We start from the raw sequence: 13,247 nt of genomic DNA, 5'->3' as shown, positions 1-13,247 counted from the left end.
AGCTCAGTGGATTGAGCGCGGGCTGGGAACCAAAGTGTCCCGGGTTCAATTCCCAGCCAGGGTACATGCCTGGGTTGCAGGCCATGACCTCCAGCAACCGCACATTAATGTTTCTCTCTCTCTCTCTCCCCCCCTCTCTAAAAGTAAATAAATAAAATCTTAAAAAAAAAAGAAAAGCGTAAATAAAATGCACGGGAAGGATGTACAGAAGGGGCCACCTGAACGGCCAATAAACCTATGCAGACATTCGTCTCAGCAGTATCAGGAAACTTAAAACAACAGTGAAGGAGAGTGTTGCATATAATGAATTTTCTAAACTACGTCAATACGTCTGACAATGCCACGTTTTAGGGATGTTGCAGGGAAGTGGTGACCCTCATACGAGGCTGGTGGGAGGTGGATTGTTACAATGACTTTGGAGAACAATTTGCTAACATTCAATAAACTTGAGTGCATGCCTATATTCCTTACATAAAAAAAAAAACTCCTTCTAGCTCTGTTTGAAGTTGAAAATAACAACAACAAATTAAATGTTGGCACATAGGCGAATAACTTGCAATACAAATACACAGCAATTCAAGACACTGAACCAGAGAGGCATGTGTCCGGATGGAAATGTCTTGAAAACACAGCAATGTAGAGTGAAAAACAACAAGTGCAGAAATCATAAAAATAAAACCGAGCAAAACAACACTATATGTCACTTTATGGGTATAGATGTATGAAATAAAAATGTAGAAGTACGGCCGGGAGAGCGAGACGCCACCTCCAGAGCCGGTGGTCCTGTGCTGTTGGAGGGAGCAACGTGGGGCTGGGAAGGGCAGAAGGAGCTTTCAAGTTTGTCCTTTGTTATGTTTTGAAAAGATGGCACATGGCCGTATTATGGCCAAAGGGTAATATGCGTGAGATTTGGATGGTGAAAATGTTAGCATTGGTGGTTATTTGTTTTATAAGGTAACTGTAATATTTTACTATATTTATTATACCCTACTATTTTAAAAGGAGAAGGACAGGAGAAGAAAGAAAGGGCGGACGGGACGTACTTCGAAGTATTAGGGAAGTGGTATTGCCGTTGCCAAATCGAGAGCGGGGGCCCCACGCCCAGCCCCTTCGAGAACAATGGTGCTACACGCGTGCTGTGTGCCGCATTCTGCTCTACGACGTGGTCCTCATTTTCTCCTGCACGCATCAACGCGTAGAGGAAAGGGATCTCCTAGAATTCAACCTCTCATCCTTGGCTTAAAACCCACTCGTCATGGCACAGAAGACAATTTTAACACACTGGGCAAGTTCTTGCTGCACAAGGTGGGTGGGTGGCCACTTTTGTTGTAGGGCAGGGTCAGAAGAGGTCAGGGAGTGGGGGTGGGGGGATGAGCCAGGTGGAGGTGACTAGATTTCTACATGGGGATATTAACATATCATTTAGGACTGCGACCCCCTCCAGCTCACAAGATAAGGACAAGAATCACAGCTCACCTGGAAAGAAGTGGGTCAGAACCCCAGCTCTCAGAGGGGTCCTTCTAGATCAGATTTTAAATATTCTGATTTCCCTGGGGCCACCAGCATGCCACTGGTTTTCCATTACAACCCCTCAAGTTATCTGCAGGTGCCCCAAACCATTGTCCTCAGAAACCCTACATTTATTCTCTAACATGGCCGCGTTCAGGTTTGGGGCCACAGTTTTGAAGGACGAGGGAGAAAAAGTGAATATTTAAGTCCCAAGCCACAAGCCAGCTGTCTGGTGAGGATGCACGCACGTCACTTCAGAGGTGGCCCTGCTCTCAAAATGTAGATCAGGTAGGAGTGGCACTCACTCTTTCGCTTAGGAGACCCTGGTGACTGCCAGGTGAGCAAAATAAGGTCAGATTCCTTGTCGTGGTAATCATGACTCATCAGTTGAGTGGCTGCTGCCTAATTCTTGAAAGCCCCTCTTATTGCTGTCCTCTCACTCATCTCTAGTCCCGGTCTCCCTGCAGACCCACTCTCTCCTCTGCCTCCCTTCTTTCACGCCTGCCATTTCCTCTGCTTAGACGTGGTCTCTGCCACCACCTCCCTCGGGCCCAACTCTTTCTCACGCTGATGCAGCCACTCTCAACCCTCATTGCATGCTGCGCCCCGCCCCCACCAACCCCTGCCGTGGCCAGGTTTTGATGTCACCGGCCTTGACCATGGCTGTGACTCCTAAGCTGGTGAAGCGCTGTGAATGTGCAGCCAGAGTTGCCAGCCACTGCCCTCGTGTACACAGCACCTCGCCAGAGACCAGACCCCCTCCCCAGAGGACGTCTCTGCTGCGTGCGGTATCTCAGCTCCTGAGTCACTTCCTCTGAGGTCACTACAAGGTATTTACTTTCATTACCTCTCGGTCTAGCCACTTCCAGGGAACAGTGGTCTCCACGTGCCTGCAGTGTTGGTCTCATCGGGACATTTATTGGAATTATGAGTGACCAGGCTGCGTCCCTGACCCTGCAGGTGACTTAGGTGCTCACTGATATTTGAGACCCACTGCAGGAAGTGCAAGCCCCAGGAAGCTGGGACCTCACCTGTGTGGCTAACCCTGTGTTCTTGTCTGGCCAAGCCCCAGTAAGGGGTAGGGGGGCCATAAACCTTGGTGGATGAATGAGTGATAGCACATTTCTTTTGTCAGCAAAATAAACTCACAGAGACCCCAGACACGTATTTTGCTTCTTTCTTAAGACCTAAGATTCATGTATAAAAGATTTTTTCCTCATGAAGCACGAACATACAACACTTTGTGCATTATTGGATATCTTCTCCTACCCAACTGTTTTTTTTTTCAAAAAATTCTGCAATTTGAAATGTACCCAAAATGCTTATTTTGTGAACAGGTATGATTTTCTATCGTTTCCACTTGAGGACTGTGGAGTGAGCTGATCTAAAGCAGTGGAGTGAGCCAGTCTCCAAAGGAGGAGGTGTCTGAGAGGCAGAATCCTACTGCCCTTGGCCTTTCACTTCTAAAACGTGGAACCACAGTATACAGAACATGGGGGAACACCTATATGGACTCTGTACTTAACTGAGCAGTCCGAGAAAGAGCTGGAAAGACTAGATCGAGGTCGCCCAGGGCATTAGCGCAGGCTGGGCCTGGTACCCGGCAGTCCTTGCTGCTGCGACGCTAACACCCATCCATCTGAGTAGCCACTGGGCTTGTCCTCACGCAATCCCGTGCACTTTCGTGCTTCATTCCCACAGGCGTCCACAGTAAGAAAGGTCAAGCTGTTTTCTAAGAATCCTGGACCTAAGGGTCCAGTTTGGAGACAGTAAAGGGACTTACCAGCCCCACCTTCATGGGTGATTGCCTTCCTCTTCCCGGTGTGGCCGCAGGGAGGGGCCTGCACAGCCCTTTTCTTCGGGCATTCCTTTCCCTGAGACTGCAGCCGGGACCCCCACGCTCCTTGTCCCCTCCCCCGTGGCGGCGAGATTACACTCAATCACTCCTGCACTTGCCCTGCTGGCACCTGGGCTGCCAGACTGCGCTTCCCATGAACCCTTTGCCCTCTCCGTTTCAATGCCTGTACTGTGTCCCGGCCACCCGCCCCGCCCCACCCAGAACCCCTGAGTCACTGTCCCAATCCCCATCTTCCCACTAGGAGCTGGGAGCAGAAGCAAGCCTCCCCCTGGTGAGAGCAGCCATAACCCATCTCCCGTGGTTGGGGCTGTGGGGTACACAGGGGGGGTGTAAGGCCACCACGTGTGTCAGAACACAGCCAATTTTGACAGAGAAATAATAGGAAACTTTGCAGCACAGCATAACGCTGTAGTTCAGCTACATTATAGGCTAAGCTAGTTCTCCCGGTACCGCTGGGGACGCAGCCACAATTTTAAGTGTGCCCTGGATAATGACTTTCCATTAACTTTGGGAGCACGACCTGCCCCTGAGGTTTGGACTAGTTGGGCTTTGTTTGCTTCTCTTAATTAAAATAATGAAAACACATTTTTTTAAAAAAAACAAAAGAACTGTCTTTGTAAAATCCACTGGGCTGTCCAAGCGGCCCTCACCGCCAGCAACATTGCCCGATGCCGCTCACCGGGTTCTCTTCTGGGACCCGAGGTACCCATCCTAGGAAACCCGACGAACCCATCCTAGGAAACCCGACGACACGCTCGTGCCGGCCTCCAGCTCTCTTAACAGACCAGGACCCAAAACATAACGTTTCTTTCTCTAAAGCATAGCTCTTCCTCTGCTCTGAAGGTTAGAACCAGAAAAGGGAACTCCTGAAGCCGCAGCCTCTCGATTGGTATAATGAAGACTCAGCAGCTTTGCTAGCAAACGGAGCGACATGGGACCAGCCAAAGGGGATCCGGCCTTAAAGCACCCCTGCCCCTCTCTGCTCTGCTCGGAGGAGCGGAGCAGAGCTGACGGACAGATCGCCAGGAGACCGGGGAGAGCCGGGAAATCGGTTACTTACCATTTTTTTCTGAAAAGACTTGGTGTGCTCGGCCCACGGCGACCCCGAAGATGCTGTAACTTGGGCCGTGAATGTGCAAGTTCGCTTGGTGGAGTGCACTTCCTTTTTTGAACTGTGTGGTCGGTCCAGTTTTCACACATTGATATGTGGGGTTGATTTGCATGTTATCTCAGCCCGCGGAGCATTTGTATAGCTGGCCAGGTTTACCTAGTTTTTACATTTTAATAACACGAGAAGAGCTCTAGGGGAGGTGTGGAAGTCAGAAAATGGACACAAAATTTTTTTTAAAAAGTGCCCGGGTGTTAAAGTCTGTGTATATTATTAACCGGGTTTATATAAAGTCTCTGTATGTGGATCTATCTCTCTCTCTGTCATCTACGGATGAAGGACCCACTGTAAAATGTTAAGAGTGGCTTACTTGGGTGGAGGGATCATTATACATAATTCTTACTTTGTACTTTGCTGACTTCTTGACTTTTCTACTTTGAGTATATGGTGTTTGTTGAAAACATAACTATAACCTTTAAAAGAGCAAAAGGATCACAATCATGTTAATCGCCATTTCCAAATATATTTAAACCATTCTTGTCAACATTTAAGTGGTGGGAATATTCATAAGCTTATCATAGAACGTCATCGATTTCATTAAAATTTTGAACATATTTTAATCTAGGTTCATGAGCTAATTTTTCAGTAAGTTTTGTTAGCATCAAATGCCTCAGTTGCTCACACTGGTGAGCCAGGTGTCTGGAGTTAAGAGCATGGTATTTGATGTCAGGTCGTTAGATTAACCACCAATCAACTGTAGTACCTATCCAAACATATTCTGGCATGTAGATTTGTTTCTTTTATTTTGAACACACAGCCTGTTCCTAAAGTAATACCAAAGGCAGAGGATCACCTTTGGTTCCCATTGCAAAGGAAAGCCAATGGAGTCCTTCATTTGGGGTTGCAAATTTCTAGAAATTCTTGTATATACCACCATAGTCGGTGCAGGAGCACCAATTTCTCCATTTGATGCTGAGCTGGTACTAATCATACCATGGCAATACAAAATCCTTTATTCAGAAATGCTCCTCATTTATTCCACAAAATGAGAACGTTTTGCAAAATCAAGGTGCGGTAGGAAATACAGGTAAAATCACTGCCAGGACGAGGCGAGACGGCGGGGCAGGGGAGGCTGTCGCGGGTGGAAAGGAACCTGACGCTGCTTAAAACTTGTACGTATTTTAAGGAGAGGCGAGGCTTGAGGAGCCGTCAGGAGCTGGGAGGGTCGTCAGCAATCTGACATTGCACAGTCTCGGCCGTGTAATAAACGCGCAATAGAAGAATGAAAGAGAAAGATGACACAGGCATGGGACCCAGGCTTGCCATCAGACAAAGACCACTGCCAGAGGAAGACATTGCAGTGGAGATACACTTTAGCTTCACCCCAAAGCCTCTCCTTTCACTGTCTGCTGGACCCGCGGTTATCACAGTGATGGGACACCTTAGAGTCGAAAGCAGTGCGTCTCAACCTGGCTGGCCATTCAAGTCACCTGGAAGGTTTTTTTTTTAAAGCTCAGTCCCAGGCTTTTACCCCAGACTATTACAATAAAAATCCCTAGTTGTGAGACCAAGGCATTAGTATTTTTTAAAGTTCCCGAGGGGATTTCATGGTGCAGGACTCTGGAAGGAGGGGCACACAGGTAACTCATGGAGCGAGACGGCAAACAGTCACTAGGTACGCCTCGCAGGGAGAAATAATTCTCCACCCTGATCCTGTTTACTACTAAGTTTTTCAACATATTGTCACCATGCGCTACATAAAATTACTCATTCTTGGGCATTCTATGACTTTCTCTCTGTACCAGTAAGCCGGACAAAAATGACATACTAAACAGATGTCTAGCAATTTCCATGAACAATGTAGCTGATGGGACAAGCTGGTTAAGAGAAGTTCGAATTTCAGTTCCTTCACTTGAATTCCATTTTCAGTTCCTGCTTATCTCTAAACACAGATTAAGGTCACTTTTTGTTGTAATTGACATAAGTTCAGCAGTCTCTCAAAAGCATACGCTTAAGAGAAGTATTTTGGCTAAGAGAAAAACAGGTAAGGTCTGAAGCTCCCAACCATAACTCAATATCCACCAATAAGGTTATATTTCTAGTTTTTGGAACATAATCACTTTCCTTCAAAGAATTACTTCAGCTATTACATATGTGACTGCATTTTCTGTCAAGTCAACTAAGTGCTTAAGTTCTGGAAAGAGGAAAGGAAATAAAGATGACAAAGTACTGACACCATCTAAAGAAGATAAAGTGATATTTTCCTGGCTTGGCCGCTGCCACCATTCCTGCTGCAGAAGGAAGAAGTAGCTCAGAGGAGGAGAAAGTGGTTAGAATTCGTCAAGTACTTGGGCATGCATTCTCTTGTCACAGATTTGCATTCTAGAAAACTGTTTTCGTTCAGGCAGTGGTAACATCAGTCTGTCCCCTTGCTGTTCCCAGAAGGCGACAGCTAGGTGGAGACTCTGACCCAGAGACGGTGCAGGGCTGGCAGAAACCAGCTTCATTAAAATTATAAAAAAAAAGTCCTCAAAAAAAAAAAAAAAGAGTCAGTTGACAGGAAAATGGAGGAAGATAGCCTTAATGAAAATTTAGGTAACACTATCTACTGGTCATTGTTTAACAGTATTATCAAGGTTGTATCTAATAGGCTTTAAAAAGGACATGGTGGAAATTGTTAGTAAAGAAGGTTAGAAATATTCTTTTACACAATTTCTGCTTTATCACCTGAATGGCTAACATTTTAGGGTAGAAACACAAGATCATCAACTTGAGGGGTCCAACACCACCAACATGCCCGCATAAAACCCCGTAGAGAAGAGAGCACAGGGAGGTTGGGTCTCACCTCTTCCAGGAAGACTTCCCTGCTTCTTGCTCATTCATCTTCTTGTTTCTCTGAACTCCTGCAGGCTGCATCACGAAAGGAAGCTCTTGGCTACATTTACCTTTGATGGTTCTCCCGCTGAATCGGCTGCACGAAGTTTGGCTTCCTAACTAGATCTGAAACTCTGTCAGTGGGAGCTAAGTTTTATGCTTTCTTCTGTCACCCTAAGATCCCAGGGCAGCTATTATTTTTTTAAACTTTTTTTTTCTCTCACAGTTTCCTTTCAGAATCTGATAAAAACTGAGTATATTCTTTGCACACTAATTCTGCGTGTGCACAGCCTCCCTTGAAGCCTATCACTTCTGGGAAGCTGGGGGAGCACTCGTGGCTAAAATCTTGCCAGACACCACGACGGGATCACTACATCGCTGCTCTTTGATGATGAACTGACAGCACAGAAACGTGAAGGGACCCCTCTAGTTTCCAGAGGAGGAGTCCAGGCAGCTAAAACATCATTATTTTGTACGCTTGACCCTTTTTATAATAAACATGCTTTTGAATTCTGCCAGCAAAAAAAAAAAAAAAAAACAACTCAGACTCACAAAATAGATTCATAGAAATTCAAGGAAGTTCCAGTCTCTCTGCTTGGATAGATACGGAATAGCCAAACAGAACGTGGCAGGGAGAAAGCAGGATGTGACCGGGCGTGCTGAAAAGGTTGTGCAGAGGGAAACAGGCAGTTCCTTGATTTGGCTTATTTCTCTTTCACTTTTTGTTTTGAAAACAAAATGGGTATTTTTTCACTCTTGTACTACCTATTTTTAATAAAAGAGGTCATAACCCCTTCAGAATATCAGTGCTCCTGCAGAAATAACTTATTGATCAACTTCAGTGCAAAATGAACGCATCCTCCAATAGGGGAGTTTCCACTCTATTCACTAGGATGAGGGACTTCCATTTGGACTCAACAAGGGCAGGGAAGGGTTGTCCTTACAATTTAAACCCAACCCAGGCAAAATGTTTACTAAACTCTAAAAGAACTGTTGAAGTAAGAAGATGGAAAAAACCCTAAAATTTACTCAAGAAGTCTTTTGAGAGCAAAGAGAATAAAGAACAAAGCTTATGGAAGAATTCTGTTATATGCTAATTTGCTTATTACTTTCTTCTGCTCTTTTGACTATAATTTGTATCTGACCCTCTTCTTGTGTTTTCAGGGACTTAGAATGTTCAGTGAGGTCTGATAGTCTTGTATTTTCCTCTCATGGCTTTTCTGTTCTCTTCTCAAGGCTTTTCACATCTTCATTCCTTGTATATTCTTTCCCAAAGCAGAATCCAAGTTGTAGTTCTTTTATTTCACTGGGTTTCCAAGACAAAGATTTAACTGACATTATCAAAATACAGCCCTGTTTGGGTTGGTCATTGTGCTTAACGATTTGTTAGGGGTAATTTGAATTTTAACGAATGAAAGAAAGCAAAGACCCTATATGAAAAATTAAGCCTATTTTTGTTTCATCCATCCATCCATCCATTTATTCATTCATTCCCAGTTTGCTTTCCAACAGAAAAGTTAGACCAGAAAGTTTGGAAAATCACAGACATGCCTTGGGATTTTATAGACTCAGAGAAGAGGACAAAGGGGAAAGCAGATCACTCCACCATTCCCAAAGTTCTTCCCCTTTCCCATTGTTAATTAATTGCAGGTTTGAATATATGAATGTTCCTTAGCTGTCAGCTGGTGAATTTTAACACAGGAATATTTGTTTCAGCCCCGGACGAATATTGGTGAGGACACACACCTTTTTTGCACTTTTGGAATATAATTTGAAGTTTGTTTAAAATAGTAAATTTGAAAAGATTTCCAGATTTTACTTTTTACTTGAGTTTCTTTTGTATTTTTTTTTGTGCCTTAGAATTACCCTGTTCTCTTTATTTGAAAAGTTAGTCAAACTTAGTCTTTTTATACTTTATTGCTCAGATTTGAATTTGTCAGGCAGGAAGTTGACCCAAATACAAAATTATTTATGTCCTAATACAAATTAGCCATACCCCCTGAGTGTAACCTAATGACATTTTTTTTCATTTGGTCAGAAGAATAGGAATATTTCAAATTTCAATTTTATAGTACTTTTTGGAACTTAATACTACTACTTACTAATGCTATAAAAAGGGCTCTGGAATGTTTATACTAGCTATAAAAGCAAATTTACTGGAACACAATTTGTGAAATAATTCAATGTTATCCTGACCCTCTTTTCTATTGTTGTTCCCAGGATGACTGGCTTTAGTAGACTAACACAAGGTTTAAAAATCACTGATCAACAAATGATACTGGGAAAACTGTATATCCACATGCAAAAGAATGAAGGTGAAAGCTTACTTTATACCATCCACAAAAAGTAACTCTAAATGGATCAAAAACTCAACATAAGAATTAATAAAACAATAAGATTCCTAGAAGAAAACATAGTAGAAAAGCTTATGATGTTAACTCAGAGCCAATGATCTCTTGAATACGATATCAAAAACATAGGTAACAAAAAAAAAGCAGATAAATTAGATTTCTTTAACATTAAAAACTTTTTAGGACTTCCGGCCAAGACAGAGGCATAGGTAGACATACCTTGCTTCCTTGCACAACCAAAAAAAGGACAACAAATTTAAAAACAAAAAATAACCAGAACTGCCAGAAAATCGAACTGTATGGAAGTCCGACAACCAAGGAGTTAAAGAAGAAACATTCATCAAGACCGGAAGGAGGGGTGGAGAGGACTCTAGGCAAGGTGGCAGCTGGAAGAGCCGGTGGTCCCACATCTGTGTGCAGATAAACTGGGAGGAACAACTGGGAAGCCAGACAAACTGCACAACCCAGGGTTCTAGCGCAGGGCAATAAAGCCTCAAACCTCTCACTGAAAACACCCATGGGGGTTGAGGCAGCGGGAGAAACTCCCAGCTTCATGGGTGAGTTCATTGGAGAGACCCACGGGGTCCTAGAACATACACAAACCCACCCATCTAGGAATCAGCACCAGATAGTCCCAATTCACTTGTGGGTAGCTGAGGGAGTGGCTGAAAGCAGACAGAGAGCTGAACCAGCAGCACTGTTCGTTTTCAGACCCCTCCCCCACATACAGCATCACAAAGCAGCTACGTGGGATGCCCTGCCCTGGTGAACATCTAAGGCTCCACCCCTTACTACATAACAGGTGCGCCAAGACAAAGAAATATGGACCAAATGAAAGAACAGATCAAAGCTCCAGAAAAAATACAACTAAGCGATGAAGAGTTACCTAACCTATCAGATGCACAATTCAAAACACGGGTAATCAGGGTGCACACAGAAATGGTGGAATATGGTCGCAAAATACAGGAAAAAGTGAAGGCTATTAAAAGTGAAATAAAGGAAAATGCACAGGGAACCAACAGTGACGGGAAAGGAACCACAACTCAAATCAATAGTTTGGAGCAGAAGGAAGAGATAAACAGTGAACCAGAACAGAATGAAGAAAGAATTCAAAAAAATGAGGAGAGGCTTATGGACCTCCAGGACAACTTGAAACATCCCAATATCTGACTCATAGGGGTGCCAGAAGGAGAAGAGGAAGAGCAAGAAATTGAAAACATAATGAAGGTGAATTCCCCCAATATGACAAAGGAAATATAGTTCCAGGAAGACCAGGAAGCTCAGAGTCCCCCAAAAGTTGGACTCAAGGGAGCATGCACCAAGGCACATCATAATTACGTTACCCAAGATGAAAGATAGGGAGAGATTCTTAGAAGGAGCAAGAGAAAGGGAGATAGTTACCTATAAAGGAGTTCCCATTGGATTGTCAGCTGATTTCTCAAAAGAAAGCTTGCAGGCAAGAAGGGGCTAGAAAGAAGTATTCGAAGTCATGAAAGGCAAGGACCTACATCCAAGACGACTCTATCCAGCAAAGCTATCATGTAGACTGGAAGGGCAGAAAAAGTGCTTCCCAGATAAGGTCAAGTTAAAGGAGTTCATCATTACCAAGCCCTTATTATATGAAATGTTAAAGGGACTTACCTAGAAAAAGAAGATGATCAAAACTATGAACAGTAAAATGACAACAAACTCACAGCTATCAACAGCTGAACCTAAAAAGCAAAAAACAAAAACAGAAACAAACTAAGCAAACAACTAGAACAGGAACAGTATCACAGAAATGGAGATCATATGGTTACTTATCACCTGGTGGTGGGGAGAATGGGGGAAAAGGTACAAAGAATAAGAAGCATAAATGGGAGGTACAAAATAGACAGGGGGAGAGTAAGAATAGTATGGGAAATGGAGAAGGCAAGAAACTTATATGTATGACCCATGGACATGAACTAAGGTGGGGGAATGATGGTGGGTGGGGTATGGGGCAGAGGGGAATAAAGGGGAGAAAAAATGGGACAGCCGTAATAGCATAATCAATAAAATATACTTAACTTTTTTATACATCAAAGGACTATCAGTGGTGTGAAAGGCACTTCCTAGAGTGGGGGTAAATATTTGCAAATCATGTGTTGATAAGGGATTAATATCTAGAAGATATAAAGAACTATTGTAACTGCAAAACAAAACAAAACAACCTGATTAACAAACAGGAAAAGGACTTGAATAGACATTTCACCAAAGAAAATGTATAAAAGACTAGTGAGCACTTGAAAAGATGCTCAACATCGCCAATCATTAGGGAAGTGTCAATCAAAAGCACAATGAGATATCACTGACATTCATGAGGATGGCTCTTACAGAAACAAGAAAACAAACAAACAAACAAAAATAATCATCATTGTCCAGAATGCAGAGAAATTGGGGTCCCTGCAGATTGCTGGTGGAAGTGTAAAATGGTGCAACTGTTGTGGAAAACAGTATGGAGGCTCCTCAGAAAATTAAGCATAGAATTACCACCCTATGACCCAGCAACTCCACTTTTAGATTCATACTCAATCGAATTAAAAGAAAGCTTGCACGCAAGAAGGGGCTAGAAAGAAGTATTCCAAGTCATTTGTTCACCATGTCCATGGCATCATTATTATGAATAGCCAAAAAGGGGAAGCAACCCAAGTGTTCATCAACAGAGAAATGGATAAACAAAATATTCTATAGATACACCATAGTGGAATATTATTCAGCCTTTAAAAAGCGATAAAACTCTAATATATGCTTGAAGACATTACATGAAGCACAATTAAAGGACAGGCATCCCACGATCCTGCTTACATAAGGTACCTGAAATAGTGAAACTCAGAGAGACAGAAAATAGAATCGTGGTCGCCAGGGCTGGGGAAGTAGGGAGTGGAGAATTATTGTTTAATTGCTACAGAGCTCCAGTTTGCAGCAGAAGGTGGTAATGGTTGCACAGCAATCATAAAGTAAGTAGTGTCACTTAAAAACGGTAAAGGTGGTAAATGTTATATTATGTGTGTTTTAGTGCAATAAAAAGTATCTCCTCTTACAAAGATCACTGAACCAACTAATTATTGAGAGAGAGAGAGAACTAAGCCACTCTGCTATAGGCCATTATCCTCAATTTTCAGATTTAATTTTTGTGGTTGTGTCATATCACAGATGCTAGAGTCAATGTTTGGGAGGATTTCTACCAATCACCTCGTGTGCCCACAGCAGTAACATTTACCATTCGTGGCTTGTCTGTCAGGTGACATGGTGTCTGTATTCATTATCTTAAAGCCTCGGTATAGCTTATGAAGGAGATGTGGTTGTCCTGAGGCTTAGTGCTTCTGGAACTTACCCAAGGTTAAACAGCTCACCGCTCTCTTCCCTTGAGCCTGTCGCTGCTCCTAGTGCAGCGGCTGGGAATCAACAGGAGGGGGTAGGGGGAGGGCGTTGGGACAGACAGACAGACAGACAGATGTTTTTCTCGAGAATTATCTGTGTGTGTGCATGGGCGGCAGAGAGAATCATTTCAGTTTCTTTGTAAATA

At 43.4% G+C, this 13,247-nt stretch overlaps 1 protein-coding gene across 1 annotated transcript in view; it reads right to left on the bottom strand.

Annotated features, from left to right (window-relative positions):
- FYB1 (FYN binding protein 1) overlaps positions 1-4,538 on the bottom strand; it is a 67,416-nt gene extending 62,878 nt beyond the window's left edge. Inside the window, exon 1 of the mRNA XM_028530152.2 lies at positions 4,428-4,538. Coding sequence (XP_028385953.2) covers positions 4,428-4,430 — 3 coding nt within the window. The 5' untranslated portion in view covers positions 4,431-4,538. The remainder of the gene's footprint in view (positions 1-4,427) is intronic.
- Between the last annotated feature and the right edge of the window lie 8,709 nt (positions 4,539-13,247).

Source organism: Phyllostomus discolor, chromosome 3, assembly GCF_004126475.2.
Source record: "Phyllostomus discolor isolate MPI-MPIP mPhyDis1 chromosome 3, mPhyDis1.pri.v3, whole genome shotgun sequence".
Taxonomy (NCBI): domain Eukaryota; kingdom Metazoa; phylum Chordata; class Mammalia; order Chiroptera; family Phyllostomidae; genus Phyllostomus; species Phyllostomus discolor.
Note: the sequence above shows the minus strand (reverse complement) of the source record. Positions and strands in the feature narration are given on the sequence as shown.